This window comes from Physella acuta, unplaced genomic scaffold, assembly GCF_028476545.2.
Source record: "Physella acuta isolate Inbredline_101_S28 unplaced genomic scaffold, ASM2847654v3 ptg001963l, whole genome shotgun sequence".
NCBI lineage: Eukaryota > Metazoa > Mollusca > Gastropoda > Physidae > Physella > Physella acuta.
In genome coordinates, this window is record NW_026733468.1 from 24,604 (window position 1) to 37,500 (window position 12,897).

General features: G+C 34.5%; 1 protein-coding gene across 1 annotated transcript in view; it reads right to left on the reverse strand.

The window, feature by feature from the left end:
* Window positions 1-11,650: 11,650 nt before the first annotated feature.
* LOC131931418 (receptor-type tyrosine-protein phosphatase alpha-like) overlaps window positions 11,651-12,897 on the reverse strand; it is a 4,834-nt gene continuing 3,587 nt past the window's right edge. The window contains exons 5-6 of the mRNA XM_059288214.1: window positions 12,243-12,362; window positions 11,651-11,797 (exon numbers count right to left, since the gene is read on the reverse strand). Of these exons, the coding sequence (XP_059144197.1) occupies window positions 11,651-11,797; window positions 12,243-12,362 (267 nt within the window). The remainder of the gene's footprint in view (window positions 11,798-12,242; window positions 12,363-12,897) is intronic.

Sequence of the window (12,897 nt, forward strand, 5' to 3'; positions counted from 1 at the left end):
GAATTGGTGGAATTAAGCTGTTAAGGGCTCGATTTGTTTGTGAATTAACGTTGGTTCATGAAAAACAATTTCATTCGGGCATTTAAAAGAGGTTATAATGGTTTGGAGGTAGGACAAAATGGTTACTTTTATGCCAATAGTGTTCATGCCATTCATTGGTCTGGAGCCATAATATCGGGAGTCATTTTGTCAAAAAGTCAATATGTCGGGAGTCGGTAGCCTATATGTCGTGAGCCCATTTGTCGGGAGCCCATTTGTCTTGAGCCCTTATGTCGGGAGCCTATATGTCGGTCCCGCTTTGTCGGGAGCCCAAATGTCCTGAGCCTATTTGTCAGGGGTTAATATGTCGGGAGTCCATTTGTCGGGAGCCTAAATATCGGGAGCCCATTTGTCGGGAGCCTATGTGTCGCAAGTCAATATTACGGGAGCCCATTTGACGGGAGCCAATAAGTCGGGGCCCTTTTGACGGGGCTATTTTGACTGGGTCGTTTTGTCGGGGGTCGATTTAACGGGGTCAAATTAACGGGGCCGTTTTGACGGAGCCGATTTTTCACGGGCCGTTTTGACAGGGCACTATATATATAAATCTTTTTTAAATGTACCAACTGGGGAACAGAACAAAACTAAACACAACACAAACGAACGAAAAAAAAACACACAAGAAAAAACAAACACAACACTCATAACATAAACACAATTTAAATGCAATCATAAAGGCATATTGCTCACAGTCTATCCCGTAGCGCCAAATCGCACCCTTTCCGATGATTTGCACCCCCCTCAAACTTTCGATTTGCACCCCTGTCCCCCCCCCCCCCCCCCGCCCTAAAACTTTCGATTTCCACCCCCCCCCCCCCCCCCTCGCAAATTTATTCCAACCCAGTTTGGCGCCCCCTAAGGTCGGCACCCGGGGACATATGCCCTCCCCTCGCTACGCCTCTCCTATAAAACCCGAAAGGTAGAATAATAATTAGAAAACAGTATAAATAATAGGCAGTATTTAAAATATCCGTGTTTTACCTACAATATTTCACTTTATCCATTCACGCATTTTTTTCCAGTACTTTAAATTTTAAAAATTTACGAAAGAGCTTAATAACTAAAACCATTGCGCACCTAATGAACGTGATGACGCGTCTTTAATAGTGCTGAATACTTGATTAAAAATTATAAGTAATAAACAGTAGGGCCTACATTCAGTGAATAAAATCAATAAAAGATTGCCTTTTATCAATCCATGCTAATTATAATTTTCTAACAATAATTTCTTCTTACACATCCGAATAATTTGCATTCACATTTTGCTAATTATATTATTGCAACACTAATTCCTTCTATGACGAACGTATATTTGCATTTACATTTTTTATTAGCGTGAGTTTAATGTATTTTTAAATTACCTCCTTTGTCAAAATTAGAAAAGAGTTAAATTAATTTGATTTTTCTACCGTACTGTTATTATCTTATTAAAATGTATCCACTTTTTCTGGGAACCTAAACGAAAATGATATTTAACATTAATCTTTTTAATACGTTTTAGCAGTTTGCGTGTATTTAATATTTTCTTGACGTTATGCGAAAGAGTAAAAAGCGTGGCAATTATAAAATAGCTCTATGCCGCTATATAAACAAACCCTACTCTAATACTTATAATAAGACACTGCGGTGCACTGAAAAGCACAGCATGGTGCGAATGTTTACTTTTATGGTTCCAAAATCTATAGCGATGACGGAAGGAAGGAAGGACTGACACACTACCAGCAGCGTTATATTATAGATATATATTTATATATATATATATGTATATATATATATATATATATATATATATATATATATATATATATATATATATATATATATATATATATATATATATATATATATATATATATATATATATTAACGTTTGCGAGCCTGAAAAAGAAACAATAATGACAGTTATCAATGCACTGTCGACATATTGAATTTTTTAGACTACTAGTGTAATCTATTGTTGAAATGAGTAATTACTTCCAGGATAATCATTATAAAAAACATGATATCACACCTTAAGCAAGTGTACCCATTCGAGTACAGAAAGAGGTAATGGGTTAAATTGTGAAAAAAATTACAGGTGACTAACCTCGACTGATATGAAACCTACAGTCGTTCGGCCAGGAAACTCTGGTCAAAAACCACAATTCAGGTAAGTTCATGAATGGTTGGTTGCAAAAGAAATCAAATCCGTTACTCAAGCGGGAGAGATAATAGCTTTCGCATTGAAACATATTGTCCGAATTTTTTTGAAAATAGGTAGCTACATACCTTGGCAAATTATTATCTGGTTAGAGAAAAAAAATGTAATATTTAATAATTATATTTAAAATTTAAAATTAATATTTAAAAAAACAACAACTGGGAAGCGAGATTTTGACAAATCTCTGCGTTTTTCACCTAGGTGATTCAGAAAAAAACCCTTGTCTTACAGTTAGTCTGCATGTCTGTGTGTTTGTGTCTCAGGGTAGGCCTATGCCTGTGAACATGATAACTTGAATGTGTTTGAACCGGCTCTAAATCTAATCATGGATCAGTGTTAACAATAATATATTACATTTTACTGCGCCGTGAATGGTTGGAATTTTGTGGAATTTAGATATTTTTTTTTGAAAGAAAAGAGGTGGACTGGCTTTCTTGCGTATTTTTTTTTCTGTGTCTTTCTTGCAGAACAGACAAGCAGCAACTTTATTTTAAAAGAGTTTTTAACTAAGGGAGGAGACGTAGTATGTAGGGTTCCACAGGGAAATAACTTGTTTTCCTTGCCTTAACGTATGTTTTACTGTTTTTTGAGGGATACTTTGGGGATCGACATCACTTAAAGAAAATTAAGATTTTAAAATCTACTTTGATTACCTTTATAAATGAATCGAGCCCACGAAAAGTGCGTCAGATAAATAGCACGTGATTGCCACTCGTCACTGTCACACTTACTCAAATTAACTTTTACATTTGGATTTAATGACTTATGGTAATCCACTGTTAAAACATAATAATTAATGTATACATGTAATAGTAACATTAGTATTAAAAAAGAAATATGATATGACTAAAAGAGAATTGTTCTATATATAATCAATATTCTAGCTATTACATCAAAGGCAATGTTTTGTACTATCACCATCTTTCCCTTTCTAAATATACATAGATCTATTTCAGGTAACAGATTCATACTGAGGTAGATGTCAAGATTTGTATGTATTGTAATTCACATTCATCATTTTTTCCCTTTCGTTCCCAAGACACATGGGGCAGACGAAGTAGAGTTCATCTGTTTTCAATAACCTCAGCATGCTAGGGGATAGTGTGGTAAGTATTATGCCCAGCCGCCTTTGTTCCAATAACGCGAGTAAGGTACCCATCTAAGCTGGGTGTACTCAGGGACGTCATACAGAATCGAGCCCGGGGTCCAACCTCGAGACTATCGAGTTAGCAGTTAAACTGGTGTGTGAGATGCTTTGCTATAATAGAGACACAGTAAACTGTATACAAAAGTAATCGTCTCACTTGTCTCACAGTTAATTTAAATATTATTTAATATTGCTGAATATTATCGCAAGAATATTTAAGTATAGGATGTGATTAACGACAAAATACTTTCAATAAATTATTTAATATGATCCATTCTACTTGAATCTACTTTACCATACTGGCACTTGTGACCAAAGTAGCCGTATTCACATCCGTATTTACAGTCCCCCGTAGCGCTGCATGGTGTATTTGGCGTGCAGTGACACATATACTGGCACTTAGAGCCGAACCAGCCGGTCGGACATTCTGTGGGGGGGGGGGGGGGGGGGAGGACAAAAACCCAGGCTTAAATCCTAATCAGATAATCTACTGAATTAGGAACTCTTTAATCCTAACTATCTGGGCTACAGATATTATATCATTATATATATATATATATATATATATATATATATATATATATATATATATATATATATATATATATATATATTATATCATTATATATACATATATATATATATATATATATATATATATATATATATATATTTAATATATAAAGTATGAACTTGTTTAAAGCCAATGGTGTCGCCTCAAGTACTACGATTCCTCACAATGTGTACATCAATTCAACTTACTTATAGCCGGTGCGCCTAAAGAGACTCCAACAAAAACTGTTAACGTTACAAAAGCGGATATCATTTGTAAGTGTCGATTTAGAGGCCAAGCTGAAAGTTTAAGTAATAGTTAAGTATAATAAAAAAATATTGCGGTAGGTTTGCAGCTGTTGTCAGAAGCTATTACATTAAACTATCAGAGCTGTATTAATAGTGTATATGATAGTGTATCACTATTATTAATTTTACCCAGAGGCGTAGCGAGGGGGGGCGATGCGGACAGCACCGGGTGACACCATTTAGGGGGGTGACACCTAGGCTAAAAATAGTAAAATATATACAAAAAAACTTGAGGGGGGTTGCAAATCGAAAGTTCGAGGAGGGGGGGGGGGGTGCAAATCGAAAATTTGAAAGTTCGTCCTCGGGAAGGGTCGCTACGCCTCTAGGGGGGGTGACACCATTAAGTGCCGCACCAGGTGACACCCGACCTCGCTACGCCACTGTTTTTACCTAATACTCTTCCAAACGTAGATATAAAAAGGTAGCAGTAATATTGAATTGTAATATATGTACATTTGAACCTTCAATATTTAATATACTGTTGATAAACATATACTTCTCTTAAGATTAAGAGCGATCGTTAAATAAATTCGTACACTTTTAGTTCATTTTCACTCAGTAAAACATTAACCCTCGAAATTTTAGGAATACCAAAACTTAATTTTATAAATCTTAAGAGTTAAAGACATGCAAATGGAAAATACTCGAAACGACAAATTTTTATAAATATATTATAATAAAAGCATACGTGTGGTTTTAATAATTTTCTAAAGACTGGACACATTTCATGCTTTTAAGTATTTCGGTAACGAAACCAAATTTTAAAACAAGCTAAAAACAATATTATTTTGCTATTTAATTAATACCAAACTTTAAATAATTAGGTTGCGCTGACTTTTAAAAATATCAAAATAAATCTTTTTTCATATATTTAAAAGCTTAGTAAAGCGGTGAGTGGGTGGGGGGGGGGTAGGAGGGGATAGAAAGCCACCGAGCATAACTCACGTTGAATGAAATAGCCAATCAAAGTGGCTCAGCGAAGTGAAACAAACGGTTAACATGTTGAATGTAATTATAAATACAAATATAAATTTAATCATAAATTACATTATACATTTTTTAAAAATCATAAATCAAAAGATATGTAGCCTTAAAAGTAAAGCATATTATCAAAATGTCTGCATACAAAATTCTATAACATTAATTCTTACATATACATCTTATTAATTATATTAAGAAGGATTAAATTTGTTTCTGAAGACTAATTATAATTATATAATTATAACATAAACACGTTTTTAGTTCATGTCAACAATATGAACGGGTCTTCTTTTTTGACGAGCTATACAAACGCAAATGGGGATAAACAATCAATAAATTATCTAATTAAATGAGGTAGAGGTTATAAAACTGTACCTGTAGTAAATGGATTGTACAGCGCATGACTGATAAGACAAAATCTCGAATTTGACTCCAGACTTAATACGTCCCAGAGTCCACCCAGCTGTTTAGGGTACCTGGCTTATGTTTAGAAAGTAAAAGCGACTTAGCGTAGTGCTGACCACACTATCCCTTGGGCCACGGAAATAGCTGAGCTCTACTTCAACTGACTCGCAGATGGTCCGATAGGGTAACTTTTGTGTTCTCTGGCTAATTTAAAATGTAAGGGATGTGTTCTTAGGCATCCTTCATTATACAATAGTTTTCGTTTCTAAATTATAGATATAGATCAAGGGAATAAATAGATTTCATCTAGATCTAGACTCCGGACTAGGAGCTATTTTTGACTTACTGTTTGTGTAAAATAAAGCACGTTACTGATTTCTTTATACCTAATAGCGTCTTTAAATAGGAAAAGTATTTGCATACTTATGGATACACGTAGTCTTATGTTTACATTCAGTAACAAGATAAGCAATCGTCTTCCTTAAAAGGTTTCTAATAGTTTACAATGTGTATTACGGCCATGTTTATGGTGTCTGGAAAAAAAAAATTGTGTTGATTCATGTTACTACGTCATATGTCTTCTTCATTTGTATTCGAGATTAAATTTTTGTGTTCTTAATATTTTTACTTTCCCGTATATACGAAGTATAGAGAAAGTCTTGTAATCGTGCAAAAAAAAAATCGAGATTTTTACAAATCTCGACGTTTTACACCTCACTGATACGGAAAAACATAATTTTACAATCTTGTCCGTATGTCTGTGTGTCTGTCTGTCTGTCTGTCCATGTTTAAACACCATAACTTGAGTACCGTTACAGCTAGGTTGATGAAATTTCATATATAAGTATTTTATCAAAATCGTAGATCCGTATCAAATTTTAAGCGATTTCCGATAACCGGAAGCGGTACTTTTCCTACTTTGAATTTTTCAAAAGCCTCTAACTTGAGTACTATTTCAGATAGATAAATGAAATTTCACATGTAAGTAAAAGATCTAATTCTCTACCTTCTGTTAAATTTTGAGTAATTTCCGTTGACCGGAAGTAGTAATTTACGCAATTTCCGATTTCTCAAAAAACGCATGTAAATTTTAAAGTACTAATAATATTGCGCACTATTATGCACTTTTTTAATTGGCGTTCACTTGGTGTGCAATTCTTTTGTCTACGAGATTTTATTCTATTTTTAAAACTGTAAGTATTTAAAATGGATTAAAAATCATGTCTCTAGCCCGACTTCACATCCACTGTTATTTCATATAAGAATATTCGAGAAAGTTTAGGGGAGATCACTCCCGGTTTATTTGTTCTTATTAAAATGAAGATTTATTTTACACAGGAAAATTTTATGAAAAAGAGATTCGAAAATATTTTTTTTTGTTCGAGAAATAATAGAGATAGATCTAACATGATGTCAAAAGAAGCAAAAACATCATTGCGAATATTTTGATTTGATAATTAGTTAAGGCCTACTCATTTGTAAATGTAAGTTTCAATCTCTCATATTAGCTCGGCCAACTTAAAAATTAATTTTATAATTCCTTTCAAAAGTGTGCGCTTGATTGATTCTCTCAGGCTAACCTGGGACGGAGAGGTCTAGCTGTAGAGAGCTGGACTGCTAACCCGTAAGTCTCGAGTTCGAATCCGGGTTCAAGTCATTAGCCCGTCCCTGAGTCCACCCAACTCTGATGTGTACCTAACTCACGTTAGGGAAAGTAAAAGCGGCTGGGCATAGTGTTGACCACACTATCTCTTCATATGCCGAGGTCACAGAAACTCTACTTCACTTGCCCCATAGACCGTCAGGTTTGGCAAAAAGGTGGGATGGTACCCATTTATCAAGGGTACTAGATCATGGGTTGCATCGAGATGGGTTTGTCTACTCTTAAACAACTAATCCAAAGTCTATTTACAGTACTAATCCAAATTCTACTTACACTATTGTATCACAAACACAAATCTACTTGAACTATACTGTAACTAGCTCATAAATTATCTTTAATTATATCATTAACCTATAGTCTACTGGTATAAATAATTGTAATTTCATTATCTAATCATGCACATTATCAATAATTGCATCAGTTGTTTTTTTAAATCTTGGTTCTATCGAAATTAATATTTTATAGAAACAGAATGGTAAAGGATTCGTTAATTTCTTTTGTTTATTCTATTTTTATGAATGAGATAATCATTTAGGCTAATTTATATTTATATTTTAAAATGTCTCTTTATACTGTTACTTAATTAATAAAAGAAAATATTAGCGCTTTTTTAATATAATACATTGAAATGAAAATGTTCAGTTCATATATAAAAGATGTTTTAGTTAGTTAATTAAGCGTATTTTATTTATTTTGGTCTGCTCCTTTCCATTACATGAGTAACTAAGGTCAAACTTGGGTGTATTTTAATCAGGCCTTTTATTATGCAGGGTCTACAGTACAAATCACGTTGTATATTGGTTTTTCTTTACCCAAAATATTGATTTAGCTGAATCTTCACATGTCTACTTAATAACTATATTTCATACTAATACATTTTACAAATAAAATCATTTAAAATGTACAGAATTGCAATTATGCTCGTTTTGTATACTAAACGGTTTTTTAAAGTTTTAATCGAAAAACTTTGTGTTATGTCATTTGAATGTTTAGCTTGTGAGTTGTTTTTCTAGTTTACCCTCACGCTACATCAACAGCGTGGTCTAGCGATAAATACCTAGACTGCTAACTCAACTGTTTGGAGTTCAAGTCGGTAGAACGTTCATGATTTCACCCAGCACTAATGAGTACCTAACTCGAGTTAGGGAAAGTAAAGGCGGCTGACCACACTATCCACTCATATGCCGAGGTGACAGAAACACGTTAACTCTACTTCACTTTCCCTATGGACCGTCAGGTTCCAAAAGTGAACACAGACCGACACCTTGTCGGACGTTCTTGTAGGTAGTTGGACTGTGGTTTTCTGTTGTTTGCTGTTACGCATCAATGCTTCAATTCTGTTAGTGAATGGCAGCACCGCCTGAATCACTTCTAACTTGTGGGTAAAGGCAAAAGGCGGGAGTCGACAGTCTATTTATCCCCACTTTCACAGTTCAACTATTAGAGTTAGAGTCGATTCCTTTGTACCTTTCACCTTTTTCATGTGTTTGGTATTTGACAAAGGTTTTATGAATCAGTACAGATCTCCTGTTAGGTTTACTAAGTGATCCCCTTTTTTAAAACAACACTATACTTTTTTTCTCCTGATGACCGGAGGCAGCCATTTTCTAATGCCCTTATGACCTTTATGTCAGTATGGACAGTACCAAACTTTATCCAGATTCTCTCATATGCAGATTTTCGTATGTATTTTAAGGTCTTATGGTGAGGTAAGTTACTTTAATTTCACCATAGTAATAATGACCTTTTATCTACAAAATAGGCACCCCGACCATGACAAAAAAGTGTGAAAAAAATTATCTTCCATTAACGAAGCATGTGATACGTACAACTAATTATTGTACAACATGAAGCCGTGAAAAAAATATTACACAACTCATGACACAATTGTTAATAGAGAAATAAAAACATTTTACTCAAGGAAAGATAAACTATAAAATAATACTGCATTTTTTTTAAAGCAAAAGTTGTTTTTCTGTAATACCGTTTCATTAGATACCGTATTCTAATTTTGATTTGTGATGTTTATTTATTTTTCAGCTAATGTTATGTAAGAAGTTAAAAAAACACCATGTACACTATTTGTAGTTGCCTACAACAATAGGTTGTTTATAATGAAATGGGAGACGTCTTATTATTTAAATACATCCTAAAGTTTACCTGGCATGCACATGAAAATAGTGATGGATACGATGATTGTACTGTGGATCTAAGTTGGCCACAATGATTAACATTAACTGCACTTATAACCATAGTATACGCTACTAAACCATGTCAAACACATTATTCATTAAAATTTAAATTAAGTTGCAATTTTCACATTTCCAGTTTAAACATTTAATTAAATGTTAAAAATAAGATAGTAAAACACTGTGTAAAGAAAAATAAATTCATTTCCAACTTTTAAATGTATGTTTAATAGAATACTTTGAAAACTGTAACATATTTTTTAAAAATATTTAAGTATGAAAATTATAATACGAATAATATTTGTAAAGAAGAGTTCAAATTGAAATTAGTGTTGTAACGCATTTAAAAAAAAATTAAAACAAAACTCAATGAAAGCGCATGATAAAACACATGCGATACAGAATATGTAACAGTAGAGTCTATGACTTCCAATGTTGATACTCAGTGCATACACACATCAGACAGTTGAGCTGTACTCTGCTCGATGCCTCTCTGTAGAGATCACTGCTTCAGTGTAGAGTTTCATTGTCTCGTACACAAGTATATACTGTTGCTGTAGGTAAACAACGAACATATATATCATAGGCTTTTTTGTATGTGTTGCATAAATTAGAAATTAGAAAAAAAAATCGAAAACATTTGCAAAGTGTAGATTGGCACACATTGAATGTACACAAATACTTGGACAACGTAAGATAAGGAAAATAATTGGTTAGACTTACAAGTGTAGGAATGGCGTGCGGTCTGATGGATTTGACTTTACCAACAACAACAGGAACGGTCAAATAGTTCTCTTGGTCCAGTCTGTCCATCAGAGTTATCACAACATAGGCCAGTCCACTCAGTTCAGCACCGTTTCTTGGAAAAAACAATTAAAAATACAAACATAAGGTTAAAGTTCAAAGGTCTGAGTTAAGTTTGTTTACTTCAGATGGTAATCTATAAATAATACTGCAGTTCTCCAGTTATATCTGCAAATATCTAATTATCTACAGTAGTTAAAAATAGTATGGTTAAGTAAGTTTTGCACTTTACTTAATTTCTATTTGACTAGTAGATGTAAACTTTTACGTTGGTGTTGTTGTAAAAAGAATGGCGATGGATGGAGGGGGGGGGAACTACACCATGTATTACGTATCCTAGATACAACACTAAGTAGGCTTAAGTTCTACGATCCATATGGGAAAAGGGAGTATATTTCATAACCTTTTTTACACTGGTATATGAATGTGGGGCTAAACATCCGCCTTTACTTTACCCAACACCAGTCATGTACCCATCAAGCCTGGATAGAGTCAGGAATGTCCGGAAACACCAGTCATGTACCTATCAAGCCTGGATAGAGTCAGGAATGTCCGGAAACACCAGTCATGTACCCATCAAGCCTGGATAGAGTCAGGAATGTCCGGAAACACCAGTCATGTACCCATCAAGTCTGGATAGAGTCAGGAATGTCCGGAAACACCAGTCATGTACCCATCAAGCCTGGATAGAGTCAGGAATGTCCGGAAACACCAGTCATGTACCCATCAAGTCTGGATAGAGTCAGGAATGTCCGGAAACACCAGTCATGTACCCATCAAGCCTGGATAGAGTCAGAAATGTCCGGAAACACCAGTCATGTACCCATCAAGCCTGGATAGAGTCAGAAATGTCCGGAAACACCAGTCATGTACCCATCAAGTCTGGATAGAGTCAGGAATGTCCGGAAACACCAGTCATGTACCTATCAAGCCTGGATAGAGTCAGGAATGTCCGGAAACACCAGTCATGTACCCATCAAGCCTGGATAGAGTCAGGAATGTCCGGAAACACCAGTCATGTACCCATCAAGCCTGGATAGAGTCAGGAATGTCCGGAAACACCAGTCATGTACCCATCAAGCCTGGATAGAGTCAGGAATGTCCGGACCGTTCGCTCTTCCACACCACTACGACGTCTCAGTTAAAGATCTATCGGTCTATATGCTGCGTTGGTGACTTTAATGGAACTGTGTATGTCGGGGGGTTGAAGGTGACGATGCTATTTGATGTTATAGATTTAGTCTAGCTAGTGGTGGATTGGCGTAAGTTAAAGCTTATATTCAATACCAAAGACAACACACATAACAAACATGCAAGCATGTACAATTACGCATATGGTTGCTATAAATAAATAAAAAGCATCACCAACACACTTGCCTGCACGTGTAAACTACTGACTTATCCGGAGTTCTCAACGATCGCGCGTATTGAACAAACGGTAGGAGATTTTTGGGTTCGATATGACGCTCTGTAAACGTGAGATGAGTCACTTCTTGCGTTTGTTTCCCCTAAGAGAAAGGGGAAAAAAATGTTTTTTTAAAAATTAAGTTCGAGCTACAGTGTCCTTTCTTACATTGTAAAAAACATTGGTGAAAAATGAAAAATTCAAAGCAGCATTTTAATACTAGTAAACTTAAAAATCCCGAAACACAAACATAAACACTATGTAGACATTTTAATATACACCAACATTTATATTTTATATAAACAAACTTCTATGCATATATATATCTGTATATGAATATATATGTATATGCATGTTTTAATAGTTACATATATATTATATATATATATATATATATATATATATATATATATATATATATATATATATATAAATGTATTTTTGTGTAACATCTTAATTGCATATTTCGCGTTTCTATGATGAAAAGCGTACGCTATATAGTTCTCAAACAACGTGTAAGATGTCAGCAGTGTATTGTGCAACATTACCTTAACGGTAAGCTTCATTTCTGTCCATGTTGGTGCTGTTGTTACTGACTCGACATTGACAGCTATGTTCCCACATTGTAACGGCTGGCCTTGTTCTTCAGGTAAGTAGATAGCTAAGGACTGGAGGAAAAAAAAACATTTTTTTTGTGTTAAAATTATGTCAACATTTACACGCTGAAGGTTGGGTTGCTTTAGATTTTGGTATAACAAACTGTATATTAGGCCGTCAAGAAACCACTCGCTGCAGAAGTGACAACATCAGATTTTTACCGTCCAACTCATCAAGTCAACCTTTCACCATATTTTATGTTTGGTTGGCTTGAGTCGGGTACCTATATACAGCTCGATATATTTTTAAACATCTGAACCAATCTCTTACCCCTGGTCACAACTGAATTCGACACAGCACGCTTCTATTATTACCTTCTATTATTAGCTTCTATTTTTAGCTTCTATTAATAGCTTCTATTTTTAGCTTCTATTATTAGCTTCTATTATTAGTTTCTAATATTAGCTTCTATTATTCGCTTCTATTATTAGCTTCTATTATTAGCTTCTATTATTAATGTTTAACCTGGCATAAAACACTACACTACAGCACTCAATTAGGAAAGCGGTTAAATGGTAGAGCTGTTAACTGATAACTCGAGCCTCG